This window comes from Dasypus novemcinctus, chromosome 3, assembly GCF_030445035.2.
Source record: "Dasypus novemcinctus isolate mDasNov1 chromosome 3, mDasNov1.1.hap2, whole genome shotgun sequence".
NCBI classification, from domain to species: domain Eukaryota; kingdom Metazoa; phylum Chordata; class Mammalia; order Cingulata; family Dasypodidae; genus Dasypus; species Dasypus novemcinctus.
In genome coordinates, this window is record NC_080675.1 from 12,562,734 (window position 1) to 12,582,271 (window position 19,538).

General features: G+C 41.8%; 1 protein-coding gene across 1 annotated transcript; it reads left to right on the forward strand.

Annotated features, from left to right (window-relative positions):
- The first annotated feature begins 51 nt into the window (after positions 1-51).
- Positions 52-16,233, forward strand: LOC101424656 (serpin A11). The gene is made up of 5 exons (XM_004447916.5): positions 52-203; positions 3,026-3,653; positions 8,754-9,027; positions 12,846-12,993; positions 15,885-16,233. Exons 2-5 carry the CDS (start codon positions 3,029-3,031, stop codon positions 16,086-16,088), a joined length of 1,251 nt encoding a protein of 416 aa, XP_004447973.2. The 5' UTR covers positions 52-203; positions 3,026-3,028; the 3' UTR covers positions 16,089-16,233.
- The last annotated feature ends 3,305 nt before the right edge of the window (positions 16,234-19,538 follow it).

Sequence of the window (19,538 nt, forward strand, 5' to 3'; positions counted from 1 at the left end):
ATATTCATTTGTAGGACAGATGGACAAGAGAACTACTTGGAAAAAAAGGGTTCCATCCTGTTTGCTGCACATCGTCTCCATACCAGTTCCAGGAATTGACTTGACAAATATTGACTAGGCAGCTGTGAGCTTCAAACTCCACTTTCCTTTGGGTACGAGGGCATGCAGTGCTGCTGAAGGCTAGAGTCCCCAGGGGCCTTGCTGTGAGTATCTGAAGTGAAGGCAGAGGTGGCGGCACTGTCTCTCTCTGCTCTCTCTGTCTCTGTCTTTCTTTGTCTCTCTCTCTCTCTCTCACTTTGGGTCCAGGGATGGGAGAAATGAGACCTTGAAGGTAAAATGTATGGGTGTCCTGCCTCCAAGTCTTGAAGGAGGCACTTCAGGTTTCAAATAACCTTTTATGGAAAACTTGGACTTCAAGAATTTTGAGAGAGGAATCCCAACTATTCCTGGCAGTTAGACGGGAAAACAGAACATAGGACACAAAGCAAAATGATGATGTTGTAGCAAATATACTAGAAACTGTTACATGAAAGTGTCATGCTTAAGAGCCCTGGTCTGGAATATGAGTCTTTCCCCTGCTACTTACCAGGTGTTTGTCCTGATGTGAGTCTCCATTGCCCCATATGTAAACCAGAGATAATATCTTCTCATCCTTAAGGTTCTCACAAGAATTAAATGAAATGATATAAAGCACCATTTCTCAGAAAGGATACTGTGGTAACTTGTGCAGAATGACTCCTCAGTGCGTGTGACTATTCTGGCCATTTTAAAACCTTTGAGTCCCTGACCTTACCTACTAGATGTCATTAGCACCCTCTCCTCTAGTCATTGAGATGATACAAAATCCTCACCCTCTATCCTGGTGCATAGAGGAAGGTGCACACCTCTGATTGGAAGCCAGTGATATAATATATCTTATATTCCTGATACACAGCAGGTACTTGAAAGTGGGGAATATCATTAATGAATGAAGCTCTTGATTTTCCTCTGGGATCTTTCCTTAAAAGGAAAAAGAAAATGAATTAGGTGTAATTACACTCAGCCCTGGTGAAGGGGGAAGAAAGAAAACTAATCTTTTGCACTTCTGCTAGGTGCTTTCTATATTGTATGTCAGGTAATCCTTAAGCAACCCTGCAAACTAGGTATGCATTATTTGCATTTTGCAAATGGGAAACCTGAGGCTCAGAAGGTTTCATTGCACAGTGAATTACTGGCAGAGCCTTGATCCAAAGCCAGGTCCCTACTTTGGGAAATAGATCTGTCTGTAAGTCTGGCGATCTTTGGGGTACAGTACAGTAGAAAATGGTGTCAGGTTCTATTGAATAAAAAGAATAAACCAGAAAGTTTCATCACAGCCTTATTTCTTATTTTACCCAGGGGCAGACCAATTTTCAAATTGTTCTGCATTTCCAAATCCTCCTTCAAAGGAAAATCTAACATGTGGAGACTGCTATTAAGCAGGATGACAACGATTTGCGTGGGAGGTGGACAGCAAGTGACCTTGGGGAACCACCCGCAGTACTTTGACCAGCAAACAAATGTCAACATAGATCAAGAGGGCACATTTGTACTTCCCTGATGACTTGCCTTCGTGGCTTAGCAGAATTTTTAGGGCACTAGGAGCTATAAACTATCTGCAAAAATATGATATCTCCCACAATACCATGGGGTTTTTAATTGGCTCAGAAGTCATTGGTTTGGGCAAAAGGTACTAAAGGTGCTGGTTAAAGCTCAAATGTTATCAGGAAAGATTAACAAGACTTGGTGTGGCCAGCAGTAGCAACCACAGTGAAAATGAGACAATGGATGGGTCAGTTTTGAAGGGAGCAAGTGGGTGACACTGTAGTTCACTGAAGATGTCACAACCAGGATGGTTCCTGGTTGCCAGTGACAGTGTGAGGATGTATGTGTGTGTGTAGGTCCTGAGAAGGAAAAGGAGGTGCTAGACATGGCAGACACTAGTGTCACTTATACTGCAAAGTCTGCAGGGCTGGAGCTGCTGCCCCTGTCTGGAAACAAGGGGTCTTCCTGATTCTGCTCCACTCTGATCCCCTAGAGTTGAGCAGAAGTCTTTTCTGGTATATTTTATGATTTTAAAAACACACGAGAGATATCTGCCCTAAACTCCTGCCTCAATTAAGATATAAGTTTCAGTCACTGTATGTAAAAGACAATCAGGCAATTCTGGAAATAGCAGGCTTGATTGACCAAAGCTGATCCCTCTCCCAATTCACATCCAGCCACATTGATCTTGTGATATCTGCTCATCACTTCCACATTCCAGCTAAGGAGAGACCAGAAGGGGAGGGGGCAATTCTCTTCCTTTTAGGGCCTGATCCAGGAGTAACTTCCTCTTCTCACTTCTGATTGACAAGGATATAGTTACATGGCCACACCTAGCTTCAAGGGAGGCATAGCATCATTTTTTGCCATAGAGTCCTATGCATTTGCTCCATAGAATTCTTCTCAATATTTAATTACATATTTATTTGTTTATTTAGCTATAGAGTGTCAACCCAACTATGCCCTAAGATCCATTGGGTCAGGAATTAAGTTTATTTCCTTCCCCTACTGGATACTAGGAACCTAGCACAGTTCCTGGACCAGGTAGCTGTTTAAAATGTAATGAATGATTGACAAATGACTGGAAAGAAGGAAGAACAAAGAAAAAGGAAGGAAAAAAAGAGGGAAGGAAGGGAGGAAGGGAGGGAAGAAGAAAGAAAGGAAGGAAAAAGGGAAGGAGGGAGGGAAAGAATAAACTAAAGAAGTGTTTTTGTAACCCAGAGTCCTTCACTCAACAAAATCTTTTAGATGTATCAATAGGTAAAGCAGATTAAAAGGGGCACTGCTCTAATCGGAGCCTTGGAAACGTGTTCAGAACTTGACTTCTCATTCACTGCCTGCCTCTGCAGCACCCCCATGGCACTCTTGGGGGACAAATTTGAATGGTGGGTTTTGTGTAAGCACTGGGGAGCCATGAAGTTACTTATGAAGGTGAATGACATGTTCACCATCTTGCTTTCAGAGGATGGGACCAGCTTGGCTGTGGCTGCTGGGAGCAGGGATGCTGGCCTATCCTGCCCATGGAGATAAGAGACTGGGGTTGCATCAGCCACCCAGGGATCAGCTCTCTGAGGCAGCCCCAGCCTACCTCAAAATCACGCCCACCATTACCAACTTTGCTTTGCGCTTGTATAAGCAATTGGCAACCGAGACCCCAGGAAATATCTTCTTCTCCCCAGTAAGCATCTCTTCCATCCTGGCCCTACTGTCTCTTGGGGCTCAAGATGACACAGCAACTCAGATCCTGGAGGGCCTTGGTTTCAACCTCACAGAGACTCCAGTAGCCAACATCCACCAGGGCTTCCAGAGCCTAATCCATACCCTGGACCTGCCTAGCCCCAAACTCGAACTGAAAGTAGGAAACTCCCTGTTCCTGGACAAGCAACTAAAGCCTCAGCAGCAGTTTTTGGACAGTATCAAGGAGCTGTATGGAGCTTTTGCTTTTTCTGCCAACTTCACAGATTCCATAAAAACTGGGAGGCAGATTAATGACTACATTAAAAGGCAAACCTATGGGCAAATTGTGGACTGCCTTCAAGAGTTCAACCAAGACACACTCATGATTCTCTTGAATTACATCTTTTTCAAAGGTGAGGACTTGTTTGGATGTATTTATTGCCACCTGTCCTTCAAGTAAATTATCTTACTCCAGAGAGATAGCAGGCAGGCTCTCCAAATCTCTGGAAACTGAACTCCAAGCTTTATAAGGGAAGAGTCTCTCTTTTATTTTTTCCTTTGTTATTTAATTTTTTTTAAAAGCAAATATAGGTATAAGGTTGAAAAGCCCCATAAAAGAGAAGGAACTGTGTTCTGCACCACCTCCAACCACCATTCCAGCCCTACTCATAAAAGTCAACTACCTGGAACTCTTTTAGCTGTTTCTCTTGGTAGTTACCACCATATCATAAATAATAACTTCACTACTACTTCTTGATTTTACAATACTCAATTTTTCTTGCTGTGTTTCTTCTATCCTATACTTTTCTCATTCTGAGTCTTTTTAAATAAAATTTCACTTTTCTATTAGTAACTGAGTTTTTAGAAAAATGCTTTGTTTTTAAATATTATGGTATATTTCAAACATACAGATATATACAGAGAAAATATAAAAATCATACATACACTTCCTCACCAAATATTAACATTTTAACATTTGTTTCAGGTTATTTGTTTTTAAAATACAGCATTACAGATATTGTTCAAGTCCTTTTTCATCCTTTCCTGGTCCCATTTCCTTCTTTCCACCCGTCCTCACAGGCAATCACTATCCTAGGGCTGATGTGCTCCCTTCTTGTCTGTGTGTCCATCCACACCACTAGCATTAGTGCACATCCATAATCCTATGTGAAAACGTGGATATTTTTAAAATTTTACACAAAAGATATTATACTGTATGTATTATTATTCACTTATTTTTTATTGCCATTACTATGTCTATTTATATGGATAGCTTATTTTGGTTGTTGCATTGAACATTTCACACTTCTATCATCTTTTTTTCATGTCAGTTATTTCCTAGATTATTAGCATAAATGTCTCTTTCCTCCTAGGAAACTGAGCTCCTCCATATATTTTTAACTCAAATTTACAGTTTATCCAGATTTCCTTCTTCTTTACCTAATGTCCTTTTCTATGCCAGCATCCCATCCAGGACTCCATATTACATTTAGTCATCACGTCTCCCGCTCCTGTTAACTGTGACAGTTTCCCAGGTGTTCCTTGTTTTGATGACCTTGACAGTTTTGAGGATGGCTGGTCAAGTATTTTGTAGAATGTCAGTCAGGATTTCAGTCAGAATTTGTCTGATGTTTTCTCATGATTAAACTAAGGTTATAGGTGTTTGGGAGGAAGCCTACAAAGGTAAAGTGCAAACTCATCACATTGTATGGAATGTTGACCTTGATTTCCTGTCAGGTTTCTCTACTGTCCAGTTACTCTTTTTATCATTTTTCAACTGCACTTTTTGGAAGGAAGTCACTATAACACCCTACACTCAAGGAGTGGGGAATTATGCTCAAATTTCTTAAGGGCAGAGTATATATATAAATTATCTGAAATTCTTCTCCATGAAAGATTTTTCTCCCCTACTCTCATTTATTTATTTATCCAATCATGTATTTATATAAATATTGAATTGTGGGTATTTATTTTGTACTTTGGGTTAAAATCTAATGCTTATATATTTTGTTGTTCAAATTCTTCCAGCTTTGGAGTTCTTTCAGTTGGTTTCTGTGTCCCTCTGATATACTTCTGTTATTGTGTATTTTTTCGGGAGAGGGCCCTTCCATAATTTTTGGCATTACAATATACTCTAGGCATTATATCGATATTTTCAATTTTCTGTTGGATTGGGTTTCTCCTACTGACTGCTACAATTTCTTTAAAATATTCTGGACATTAATCCTTTGTCTATAAGTTATATAGCAACCATATTTTCATAGAACATAGAATTTGTTCACAGAATCTTTTGTAATACAAAAGATGTTTTTATGATGTCTAAATTTACCAGCCCTTTCCTAGATGGTTTGTAATATAAAATGGTTTTTCTTACTACACAGTCATAAATATATTAGCCTACATTTCATTTCAAGTAAGTTTTTTCAAACATTTCTTCTTGTTTAAGTTTGATTTAGGTCTCTAATTCATCTGGAGTTTACTATTGCCACAGTGAGAGGTAGCAAAGATCTATCGATAGAAAACTCTGTCATTGCCTGAAATATGTTTCTCTCTCAAATTTGAACTATATATATATATATAGTTTATATATATATAGTTTAGTTAAATATAGATTTATAGGTTGCCATGTATTTTCCTCAGTATTTTGAATGTATTTATATACTTTTTATATTATCGTCTTGGCTCTGCATTAATTATTTTGAGAAATCTGCTTTTAGTTTAATGGCTATTTTTCTTATTAATTGATCTCTTCTTTCTGATAACTTTTAAGATCATCTTATAGTCTTTAATGATATGCAGGTTTATGATGATGCTCCAGGTGTGTTTTTGTTTCTATTTATTCTCTTTGTGACCAGATTAACTCTTTCAATCTGAAGACTCATATCTCTCTTCAATTTTGTAGAATTCTCCTCCATTCTTTGCTTCTCCTCTGTCTGTCTTCTTTACTTTTGGAGCTCTATTAGAAATTAGGTTGTCTCATTTCATCTTTTGAACTCTCATATTCCTTATCTCTTTATCTCTGTGCTGCCTTCTGAGTGATTTCCTTAGCTCTAACTTCCAGTTCACTAATACTCTCTTAAACCATGTCTAATCTGTAATTTAAACCTTCCACTGAGTTTTCAAATTCACTGACTGTATTTTCATTTTATGACTTTATGTTTTAACAGAATGACCTGTTCTTTTCTTCCTTCATAAAACACATTTTAAAAGTTTCTTTCAGATTATTTTATGCTCTAGAATTCTTGGATTATGAGTAATTGGTTTTGTTGCACCTGCTGATTTTCTCTCAAGAGAGGATTGAATTTTTTTTCCTTGAGCTCATCTTGAGTGAGAATTATTTTTTGAGTGAATTTCTTAAGGTCTGGGTTCTGGAAGTGTCTCTATGGGTCAATTTCATATTTGCTTTTGACCTAGTCCTATTGTCTTCACTGTTTTTATATTGATATCTGGAAAGAGGGGAGATATTCCTGTATTGTATGGGTAATGAAAACATAGACTTATTCCTGTGGGTGACTCTTTCCACCCTTGGTCTTGGAAATGTAGTGAGCTCTCCTGCTTTATCTCTGGGCTTCTGTGGAGAGTGTTTTAATTCAGTCTTTTCAGATGGGTAAAGGATTACTTTTCTTAGCCCCTCACTATTTGCAGAGAACTCAGTTCCAAGTGTGGGCACGAATTTCATTTAGTAGCCCTGAGAAAATATTACAGTCTCTACAGCTTGTATCTGTTTCTGAAAATCTGTGAGCCAGATAACTTCATTCCAGCTCAGAGATATACATCCCTTCTTTGTTTCTGAAATCTTGGTTTCTTGTTTTTGAACTTGGTTATTTGTTTATTTATTTTTCCATTATTTTATCTAGTATTTCTAAGTGTTTAAGGAAGAAAAGGGATTTTCTTCTTTAATTCAGTCTGTGAAGTCTCAAGGGCCTCAGCCTTAATTGCCTTTGATTCTCCAGCGTGTAACAGAAGGTTAACAACATCTTTAATGATTGCTGAATGAATTATTTTGACCTACATTTTGGTGTTCATGTTTGAAACTTCTAAGAATACAATTCACTCATTTATTCAAGAATACATATTATGTACTGACTGTATTTCAAGGAAAATCTATGAATAAGATAGTATTTCACTATCTTGTAGCTCACAGTCCCATCTGGGTTGTTAATAAGTAAGGAGGCAAATCAGTGGAATGATGATGCTCTGCTTTCTTAAGTATGGGGTGCCATGCTGTTTTCAAAAGTGACAACTATCCAACTTGAGTAAGAAGAGGCACCTAACCTGAGGCATAAAGAATGAGTGGGATTTACTCAAGTGAAGAGGTCATGGGAGAAGTGGGGATAAGAGGATTCAGGTGGAAAGAAACAAGATGTGAAGAGGCCCAGGTAAAAGAGATACCGTCACATTTTTAAGGAATTAAAACTAACTTAGTTTTCCTGGAGCATTGAATAAACTTGGGGGAATGTTTGGGGTGGTGTAGTGCCAAGATCTACACTAAAGAGGTAAGTGGAGATTGTGTGAGGATTCTGGACCTTATCCTTAGAGATCTCAGAATTGCCAAAAATTTTAATCAGTGGGGTGACATAATAAGATCAGTCAGACTGCAATTTGTAAAATAGTTTTGAGGTAAGAGTAGGAGAGGAGAGACAAGTTAGGAGTTTCTTGAAATGGTCCAAAGTAAGTTTAATGGTGGCTTTGACAAAAGTCATGGCTGTGGAGGTAGAATCAACAATATCTGGTCATTGGGTGTGGATATGAATGACAGGATGATCCAGAGTCTTCCCCAGTCATCAAGACCAGGGCAGTCAGGAGGCCAAGTGAGGAGGTGGTTGTGGGTAGAGTTAATAAGTATGAGAGAAGATAATATATTATGAACATGACTGTGACCAACAGGGTCTGTGTTTCCAACCCTGTGTTAATGGACATTTGCATTATACATGACATTTTATTAACCTTATTGATTCTCCTTTTACAGTATGGATATGAGGGAGTTGGAGGGGTGACTCTTGATCTTCTCTGGACAGCAGTCACCATGCAGACAGAAGATTGTTGCCTAGAGGCAGCTTGGCAGCAAGGGGTCAATTTAGGTATTACAAAGAACCTAGGCAGTACAGTCAGATTCAGGGGGTCAATCCCAGCTCCACACCTTAAAGGCTCTGCAAACTAGGAATGCTTACACAAATTCAGAGACTCAGTTTCCTCATCTCTAACATGGGGATGACAATACTGGTTTAATATTAAGTTTTGTGAGGGTGTGAAGAGATGATGTCTCACACATGGAAGGTGGTTAGTAGATGACAAGATCTTTGGCCTCTTGAAAACCTAGAAATGAAACAAAATCATAAGCTGTTAGAACTCATACTCTAGTGGCTTTCTCTAGTGACTGAGCCAGGCCTGAATTCTGGCTTCATGCTAACACCCAAGTTGGAGTCACACAACCAATGTAGTTTTGTGCATGTCTGCCCAGAGTTGCTCTCTTGGAGTATGTTCTTATGGTTTTATGGGTTCTGTGTCTTCAGCCAAGTGGAAGCATCCTTTCAACTGCTACCGGACTCAGAAGCAAGAGAGCTTCTTTGTGAATGAGAAGATCACTCTCCAGATCCCCATGATGCACCAAAAGGAAATGCACAGGTTCCTCTATGATGTGGAGGTGGCTTGCACTGTCCTTCAAATAGAATATAGTGGAAATGCCCTTACCCTACTGATCCTTCCTGACCCAGGGAAAATGAAGCAGGTAGAAGCTGCTCTGCAGCCAGAGATGCTGAGAAAATGGAGCCAATTACTCCTTCCCAGGTAAGTGTCAGCATAAAAGGACTCTGGCAGACCTTGTTCAAGGACCCAAGCAGGTCTTTTTTTTTTTCCTAATTAATTAATTAATTTATTTTAATTCATTTTTTAAAATATTACATTAAAAAAATATGAGGTCCCCATGTAACCCCCACCCCCCTCACCCCACTACTCCTCCCCCATAGCAACATTCTCCTCTGCTCTCTCGTTTCCAAGCAGGTCTTAAATAACTCAAAGTCTGAGTCACAGACTTTACTAAATGTATGATCTTGGGAAATTCTCTCACCCCTTTGGGTCTCAGATTTCCTCAACCATAAAAAGAGGCATAATACCTACTTCATTGTTTTGCCCTAATACTTATAGAGAACCTTGCCTGATACCTGGTGCATGAATTACGCTCTTTGAGTGTAAATTATTATTATCCTTTCCTGGTTATCTTTCTACACCCAACTTCCTTTAACCTTGTTTCCCTCTTCCTCCCAGTAGTAATCTAATCCCAAAAGGTAGTTTTAAGTGTGGTCAACAAATCAGGTCAGGGAAGTGGACTCATCCCAGTGGTTAGGGCGACCGTCTACCACATGGGAGGTACGCGGTTCAAACCCCGGGCCTCCTTGACCCGTGTGGAGCTGGCCCATGCGCAGTGCTGATGCGCGCAAGGAGTGCCATGCCACGCAGGGGTGTCCCCCACGTAGGGGAGCCCCACGCACAAGGAGTGCACCCCGTAAGGTGAGCTGCCCAGCACCAAAGAAAGTGCAGCCTGCCTAAGAATGGCACCACCCACACGGAGAGCTGACACAACAAGATGATGCAACAAGAAAAGAGACATAGATTCCCGTGCTGCTGACAACAATGGAAGCGGACAAAGAAACAAGATGCAGCAAATAGACACAGAGAACAGACAACTGAGGTGGGGGTGGGGGGAAGAGCGGTAAATCAATCAATCAATCATTCAATCAATCAATCTTAAAAAAAAAACAAATCAGGTCAAGGGCAATTTTTGAGAACAATCATGACTCCCATAGAACAGTGTTTATTTTTAAAAAGTTCCTCTTTTTAAACCAACACACTTTTTAAGAAATTAAATACCAAGAAAAACATTGTAAAAATCAAAGTGCCAATTTTATATCACTGCTATCCTATTCCCTGCCATCTCACTTGCTTTTTGGCTTGTGGTGTGTCACATCAGCTTCAGCTTTCTGGTTTCCCTAGGCCCCTTCACTAGATAACCTCTTTTGGGGGTGAATCTTCCTTTGTGGGCTAGTCTGGGATAAAATCAGGTCTGGAATTCTGGTTACTTATTGCTGCGTAACAAACCACTCCAAAGCAGAATGCCTTAAACCAACCTTTATCATCCCACTCAGTTTATGTTGATGAGGCTCACCTGGGCAGTTTTCACTTGGGTCCTCTCATGTGGTCGCCATCAGATGGTGGCTGGGGCTAGAGCCACTGAAGACTTCCTTGCTTATATGCTTGGTGCCTGATCTGGAGAGAGCTAGAACAGATAGGGGCTGGGCAGGCATCTCTCTCCATACAGCTATCATGGACTTCCCCATGGCATGGCAGCATCAGACTAGTTCTTTTTACAGAGTAGATCATGGCTCCAAGAGGGAGTGTTCTACAAGACAGGAAGTGAAAGCTACCACTCTTTTAAGGCCTGGACTTGAAAAGTGTCACTTCTGCCATATTGTATTGACCAAAGCTGGTGCAGAACCCACCAGATTCAAGGGGAAGGGACATAAACTTCACTTCTTGATGGCCACTTTTTAATCTACTGCAACCTGGTAGACACCTGTCACTTTTCATGCTCACAGGAATCATCTCTCAGTGCCCTATCCACACTGAATTCCAAAATCAGAGAAAGGATGTTTTGTATTTTGTCATGGAACACAGCATCAAATAAACGGGATAGAGTTCCAGGGTAGAGGAAAGGCCAGGATTTAAGGGACTCTGTTTCCATGAATTTACATAGTTCTAGCCAGTTGCTGATTCCAGCCTCACAGTCTCAGGTTCCCTTGGGATGAGCCTGTGCCTTCTCCCATCCCAAGAGAAGTACTATAGAATCTTCTAGATCAATGGATCTTCTCTCAGGAAGGATTTGATTTGACCTTTCCCTGCTTTGACCTTTAATAAGCAAAGCCAACCCAAGTTACTCTTTTTGTTTCCGTGAGGATTTTTATTGAAATATATTTCTCTTTTTTTATAATTAATTTTTTATTTATAAAGAAGCTTTAGATTACATAAATGCTACATAAAAAATACAAGGGATTCCTATATGCCCCACAACTCCCTCCCCCTCCCACACTTTCCCACATTAACATCCTTCATTACTGTGGTACCTTTGTTACAACTTTGTTACAACTTTGTTACAATTGAAGCACTGCTACTAACCATGGATTACAGTTTATATTATAGTTTACACTCTGTCCCACACAATTTTGTAAGTTATGACAAAATCTACAAAGGCCTATTTCCATTGCTACAATGTCATGCCGAACAAATCCAATGTTCTGAAAATTCCCCCCTATTACACCTATTCTTCCCTCTCCCAAGTTACTCATAAAATCCCTGGTGATCTCTATTACTGCTTCTTTTACCAGCGAGAGCTACAATGCCATAGCAGGTATTTTAATTGTGTTTCAGACATGAAAACTTCAGACTTGGCCAGTCAGGATTCCCTCCATTTAGCTGTGAGAAAGATTAGCTTACCTGGGGGTGTCAACACTCTTTGTATTCCATTCATTTATTTATTTACATTTATTGAATATCTATTGTGTTAAGCTTTCTACCAGATGCCCCTCTGTTAGACTGTACTCAAATTTTTCTCTGGTGACTGCTCTCCAAGTCTTAACCATGGAAAATTTGTAAAGTAGGCTAAGATGTTTTAGCCTTTCTTTTCTCCATGTCCTTTTCCTCCTTTTTGAAATTCTGACTCTCAAATGAGTCTCACTTCAACTAGGCATCTGAATCCTCAAATTTCCCCAGCAGTTAAATTAGCAATAATTCTCTAATCTGAATTAGATCCTCAAATATGAATTCATCATACTTGATCCCAAAGCCAGGAGACAGAGGTATCTAAGTTGATAATCAACCAGTCAAGCTTGCAGGTGCCCTGGAACTTGCCAAGCAATAACTAAGGAGGAAGAAAATTCCTAGAGGAAAAAGGAGAGAGTCACTCTGGGTGAAAAGAAGTTTCTCTACTTAGCCCAGGGGAATGTGGCAACCTTGATGGAAAAGGCATAACAGTTCCTGGAGTGAGAGTTATTGTATTGATTTTCTACCACACACTCCACATACAAGGTCTCGCATCTGATCCTCCCAACAGCCCCATGGAGTGGGCATCACCAAGTCATTTTACAGATGAGGGAACCAAATATCAGACAGGTGAGCAACAACAGTGGTTTGTATTAGGTGGATACCAGCAGATGGATATAGGATATACTTCATAGGTTGAGCCAAAAGAACTTGCTGGTGAATTAGATATGGAGGTGGGAGAATGTTAACAGTAATTGCTGCGTGTGGTTATTAAGTGGATTCAATCTGCCAAATCTTGTGAAAACAGCCCAGTGTCTGGCACCTGAAAGCATGTGAGTGAAGATGATGAAGGCATTTTGCTGTGGGAGTTTTCTCTGAACCAGCTGAGATACTTTGAGGTCTAAGGAGAAGGGTTCTGGGTTGTGGGTTCAGGTTATGTCCTGGGAAGACTGATTTCCCCCTTTCACTGGGTGGGAAACACTTATCTTCCAAAGTCCGGGCTGCCAGCAGACAAGGCAAGAATAGCATATGTAGCAAGTTAACAGAATTTCTCTGTCTAATTCTCTCTCCAGTCTGTTGGATTTGCATTTGCCACGGTTTTCCATTTCTGGAACATATACCCTGGAAGAGATACTTCCCCAAATTGGTCTCGGCAACATATTCAGTTTAGAAGCTGACTTCTCAGGAATTACTGGAAATCTCAACAAAACCATATCCAGGGTAAGCTGGTGAATGTGTGTGGGTGGCGTGCAGGGGAGATAAAGGGGAAGAGACAGGTTTTTTCTAACATGCAGCGTATCTGAATGTCAAGTTCTCCTTTATTTTTCATATTTTGGTCCTTTAATACCATCCTTTTAAAATTTATTTTCACTACTATCCAAGCAAATAGCTAACGGGCAGCTCCCTTTCGACTCCCCCTTCTCCTAGACCTTCTGTTCTTTAAGGCAGACTTGCAGGGTTCTAACTACATTAGACACTCACGCAGCGTCACCCGTGGAGCCGGAATTTCCCCAGGTGTGGGAAACACTTTGTTTCTGTTTTCCACTTTTTCTCCTAGGGCCTATTGTGGAAACCTGTCTTCCTTTCTTATAACCATAGAGAGTTGTGGGGCATGAAGAGAAATATTCATTTTCCTGTAGTAACAAAAAAGCCCCACAATCTCTGTGCCTTACTGTAACAAAGGTTTAATTCCTGTTCATATTACATGTCAGAGCATACCACTGCCATTGGCTGCAGACCTGCTTCACCTGTCTTCTTCCTTCCAGATTGTAGGTTAAAGAAAAGTTATTCCCATACAGTAAGAACACAACAAGAAAATGTGCACAGAGGTTCTTAATGCTTCTCCTCAAACATGACCTATGTCATGGCTGGTCACGTGCCATTGGCCAAAGCGAGCCCCATAATCAAGGCCACATCAGTGGTGTGGGACTGTGTTCTGCTCCCACAGGAGGCATTGCAAGTTACATAGACCGGGCAAGGATTTATAACCCTCTCCCAGGAAGGAAGAGTTAATATTCGGGGATAATAATACAATCCTCCACAAGAAGGAAGGCATTGAGGCCCTTCCCTGATCTTCAGCTGTCTTTTTAGTTTTGTTTTGTTTGAGGGATAGAGTTATTAGTTACTGTATTCATCAGTCAAAGGGGTACTGATGCAAAGTACCAGAAATCTGTTGGCTTTTATAAAAGGAATTTATCTGGGGTAAAAACTTACAGTTACAAGGCCCTAAAGAGTTCAACTCAGGATTGAGTTCTCACTAAAGTCAGTTGCCACGTGTTGAAGCAAGATGGCGGGTCATCTCTGAGAGGGTTCAGCTTTCCTCCCTTTCAGCTATGGGCTGGCATAGGGCTTGTCTTTCTTCCCAGGGTCGCAGGATCAAAGTTCTCTCCTCTTCCGTGTCATGACAAAGTTTTCTCCTCTAACATCCATGGAGCTTTTTCTCTTTTCTCATGTATCTTCTTCTGTGTGTCTTCTTGAGTGGGTGAACATTTATATAGTCCACCAAGGGGGCAGGACTCAACCCTGAGTTATGCTCTACTGACGTGGTGGAATCAAAACCCTAATCTTAACATAATTGAATGAAAGACATCTCATCTGAATCTAATACAATCAGAGGGGATCACACCAGAGGAAGAGACCAGTTACAAACATAATCTCTCTTTTTGGAATTCATAAATAATTTCAAACTGCCACAGTTACCATTTGACTTTTTGTTGGGAATTTCTTAAGGAAAGTATTCTGCCTTTTATTTGGGGAAGATAAGCTGAGAGTTGAATGTGAAGCCAAGACAATAAGGATGTGGTTTCATGTGTGTGTGGTATGTGTGTGTATGTTTGTGTGTGAACGTGCACAAGTGAACAAGAAGGAAAAAATAGCTTGGTCTCTTAAAGAATTTTTGAATGCTAGGTTTATCTTTTCATAGAGCTTTTTAGAAATGAAAAGTTTCATCATGGTCCGTGTTTTCTCAACTTTTTAAAAAGCCCTCAGAATCTTTCCTTGGTATAAGATGTCTGCAAATGAGGTGAAAAAGAGGTCCTCTCATGGAGGTGGGATGGAGGACTTAGAGAATCAAACAACCTGATGCTCTGATCTTCTGCAGTGAGGTATCTCTAAGGAACTACTCGTGTTCCACTGAGCCCAGTTTGTGTTTTGTCTACCTCCTCTTCACCCCATTGGTGTGGGCAGGATTCCCACTCTAAGGTTCTGGGAATGGCCAAACACAAGACATTTGACTCTGGGCAAATGAGATCACCAGCAGGTTCTTAGTCACATATACTGGTAGCCCAGGAGAGTAGGATACCGCACACCTTGAGGGCCACATGGGGGCCACATGGGGGCTGCACTCAGAAACAGAGAGAACCCACAGGGGCTATGAGAGCAGGTTTTGTAGTAACAAGAGGGTAGGGTACCCTCAGGTTCCCAGAGGAAGATGTGATTGGGTTTCAATAATTTCATGGTCTGGAAGGGAAATATAACCCATTAGGTTGAGAACCAGGTCAGGTGCAACTGGTCTGGCTGATAGAGGAACTAGCCAGGTGGGAAGTCTTTCCTGCTGGGTGAGGGGTGTATCTAGAAAGAACAGGAAACTTACCGTTAAATCTTTGGGGCTCTGTGAGGCTCAACGATGTCAAGGCAGCACATAAAATTTTAAACCTTATAATATAATTTGAAAACCAATGGTTTAGGCAAGCCAAGGCATTTTAAAGATTATAAAACAAAGACCTAGAGGAATTAAAAATGGTTTGTAGTAGAAAATGACAGCCAAGGCTGTGTCATGTACATCCAGGTACTCAAGAAATGCACCTAAAAGTTACTGTTGCATTTTTGCAGCATAGTATACAGTCAGGGAGCCCTCAGCCCTGCTCTTTTGTCTTTCTGTTAAAAAGCAAATGGCACTGTCAGGGTGAACACCCATGACATAATGGAGCAGGGAAAAATGGGGGAGAGGAAATGAAATGAAATAAAGGCTGGAGCTGCTTCCTAGGAAGGCAGGGGCTGTGGGCCTGAAGAGAATGAGACCCCTAGCCTCCATCTTCATAGTGCAGCACAAAATGGTGTTTGCCCCTCGTGAAGCTCTCAGAACTGACCCTCTGTACCCCTTACTCTTCTAGGTATCACACAAGGCGGTGGTGGACATGAGTGAGAAAGGAACTGAGGCAGGGGCTGCCTCGGGCCTCCTCTCCCAGCCCCAGCCACTGAATGCAACATCAGCTCCACAAGCACATTTCAACAGGCCTTTTCTGCTGCTCATTTGGGATGTGACCACCCAGAGCTTACTCTTCCTGGGAAGAGTCATCAACCCAGCTGCAGGGTGACTTTATAAGAGACCATGGGGTGTCTTGTTTCTTTCCAGACCAAATAGGAAAGCCAGCACCTGCCTGCATCATGGGGCACCAAAAATCAAGTGTTCAAAGAGTCTAATAAAGTTGACCTTGGGTTTCATGACACTGAGGAATAATACTTAAGAGAGAAGATCAATTCCAAGAGGAACTTTTAGATATTAATTCTCTAATCTCCTCATATCTTCGGTCAAACTATGGTCAGAAAGATGAAAATGAAAACAGCTCTCATATTATGGCCTCCTGAAAGGCCACTACCACTATCACCCCTGCTAGGGTTTCCCCGATGTCCTTTGGATAAGGCTCAGAGTAAAGAGTACAAATTACACCATGAGGTATAAGCAAATCTCTCCCTTCACAGCGGCCCATCTCAGCTCTACAGTGAGGTGAGGTCGTCCTGAGACATCACTGCCCAGACACCAGGTATCCACTGAAACCTTCTTGAAAAGAGGTTAGAACTGGACAGGATAACATCCATGCTTCATGAAGAGAATGCAATGATAGGTCACCCCAAAAAGGAAGGTCAAATGGAGGCAGCAAGAAAAGAGCATTGGAGCGTAGGGACAGACTTGAGGTCAAAGCAGTGGGAGGGACGACAAGGTCAAGTGGGACAAAGGGATATAGCAAAAATATGGTCGGTGAGGTAGAGATAATTGAAAGGGAGCATTCTTGAGAGGTCAGAGGTCCTCCTCCCACTAGTGTACCTCTCCAGGTAAAGAAGCAACTCTCTGAAACTAGCAGAGAAACACAAGGGGATGTCAACTTCTCTGTATGTACAGGATGAGCACAAAATAATACCCATTCCCAGAACGAGGGCTGTTCAAGCCCAAGAGGGTGGCTGTAGATGGCGCATCCAGGAAGGCACCAACCCAGAAGGTGCCACAGTAGGAGAACAAGGCTTCCCACATCCCAGCGAGGTGAGACTTGAGTTGGATTTTAAAAACCAAGTAAGCCTTAAATAAAAGGAAATAGGGTAAGATAGTCTGGGGGAGGACAGGGGAGATACACTGTGAGGAAAGACCACTGGACAAAGAAAGGAAAGGGTATGTTCTGATAAGACAAGAGACAACCAGTTTTGTAGCAATAGAAAGTTCATGTAGGGTCATAGTGGGAGTTAATGCTGGAGAGTTATTTGGAGGTAAAAGCTTGGGGGCTTTCGATGCCAGGGGGAGGCATGCGGACTTTGCCCTGTAGACAGAGGGGAGTAATTGTAGGCTTGTGAGCAGATGAGAATGTGGACAAAGTGTTGATTGGGAAAATCACCTAACAACAGGGCATGGGTAAGCCTGAGAGGGATAAGGCCAGGAAAAGGGGCCAGCCAGGAGGGTAATGCATTGTGGGGCTCACCCTGCCCATCCCACACCCCTCCTCTACCAGCCACCAGCACACATGTTCCATGTCCATCCAACCCCCTTTAACTCTCATAGCCCTTACCAATCCTGCACCACCTGTGTAGAGAAGTGGAAACCCCAGAAAACCCACCCCATGTCCTGGGACAACCTGCCATGCTCAATACCTTTCGGTTGCTTTGAACTGAAAATCGTGTAGTAGCTATATCTGAATGCTTGATGATCTGCCACAATCCTATCCAACAGTAGGCTTGGAAGTTGCAGAAAAAAAGTGACAGACTTACCTAGGGTCATTGAAGTCAGAGACATCAAAGAAAAGTTTCCTGAATTAAGCATCTTATATTGGGTCAGGCATTCTGGAAGATTCTAGGGCTGTAGTGGAGAACCTGAAAGACACAGTTTCCACCCCCATGGAGCTCATAGACTTACTTGCAGAGGTGACAGACATTGAACAAGTACTGATATTACATGGCCTGCACACATGACTGTTGGACATTCATTCACTACTTCAACACATATTTATTGAACAGCTACTATGTGCCAAGCACTCTTTTAGGCATTGGGAATACAGCAGTGGACAACACAGACAATAGCCCTGCTCTCGCAGGACTTACATTCGAGTGGGAGAAATCAGACAAAAAACAAATTAAGTAGTAAATATATAATATATTAGAGCAGCAAGGATGAGCTCCTTGTGGACAAGAATATGCCCATGAAAGTTCCTGTGAAGCACATAAAGGGGCAGCTGGACCTCCTGCCTGATGGCAAAGTGGAATGGTCAGTGGTGTCAGTTTCCTAGGGCTGTTGTGGCAAAGTACCGCAAACTAAGTGGCGTAAAACAATAGAAATGTGTTATTTCATAGTTCTGGAGGCCAGCAGGCTATTATCACTGTGTCAGAAAGGTCATTCTCACTCTGAAGTCTCTGGGGCAGAATCCTTCCTTGCCTCTTCCAGCTTGTGGTGGTTCCCTTGGCTTGCAGCTGCAGCCCTCTAATCATCACCTCTGTTGTTGTGTGTTGCTCTCACCTCTGGTTCCCTGTCTCAATCAATTGAGACACATGAAAAGGACACCAGTCATATTGGATACTAGCCTAGTATGACTTCAATGCCACCATTTCCAAATAAAGGCACACTCGGAGGACCTGGGTGTTAGGACTTTAACAAATCTTTTTGGGGGACATAAGGCAATCCATAATAGATGATGAGGCTGGAATGTAAGCCTGAGCTGAGCTGAGAAAGAAAATCTACAGCAGCAGAAAGTCACCCTCCTGTCATCTCTTCTCAAAAAGTAGCACTTTTCTAAGGTCAAGGTAGTCAATAGTCTGAAGATAATCATTAACTCTGCTTTGGCCCAGGCATGGTAATCATACAAGCATTGAACAGCTCCCAAGTCTCCCTCTTCAGTGTCCAGAGATGCACTGGAGATTACACTGTGCTTTACTCTGCACTTTCTAAGTACTGGACACCAGGATAAACAGTTGGCATTTATCAAAACATTTAATACTCCCCATAATCATGAGAGGCAGGCACTACTGCATCTTCATCTTGCTAGTGGGAAAACTGAATTGCAAGTGTGTGGCAGAGCCTGGGTTGAGCCCAGGTTGCTCAGTTCCATCACCCATGGTTTTAACCCCATGCTACACTTCTTCTCATGAGCACAACTAAAGGCCACACAGCCCTACCTTATTGGCTGGTACTCGGCAAGGAGGTGGCCCCCAGGGTCAGAGGAGGAAAGAGAGGGAAGGAACCATATGAGCAGGAGCATTTGGAAAAGATCTTACAGGGGAAGACCTAGAAACATGAGTGGGAATTTGGTGGTTTAAGAAGCACTTAGTGAGGACAGGGATATGTCCCTTGATCAGTTTATTTCCACTGCCTGGTACAGGGACTGGCACAGAATAAGGAGCAAAACACCTCTATTAACTTAATGTGGTGAGAGGGAAGTTATTCCCCGTGGTGGGAATCAGATAGAAAGACTCAGATAGAGAAGAAAATATCCTGGTGAAGGACCCGGGATAAAGGTGCGCAAAGTCTGGTGTGAAGGTTTAGTGCAAGGGACCTCATTCTATTCCAAGCT

Bases quoted from the DNA above. Each gene is read 5' to 3' on its own strand.
- LOC101424656 (XM_004447916.5), top strand. From the start codon at position 3,029: ATGGGACCAGCTTGGCTGTGGCTGCTGGGAGCAGGGATGCTGGCCTAT. The intron at 9,028-12,845 runs GTAAGTGTCAGC...TTCTCTCTCCAG, and splicing joins AGCCAATTACTCCTTCCCAG to TCTGTTGGATTTGCATTTGC. The intron at 12,994-15,884 runs GTAAGCTGGTGA...TTACTCTTCTAG, and splicing joins TCAACAAAACCATATCCAGG to GTATCACACAAGGCGGTGGT.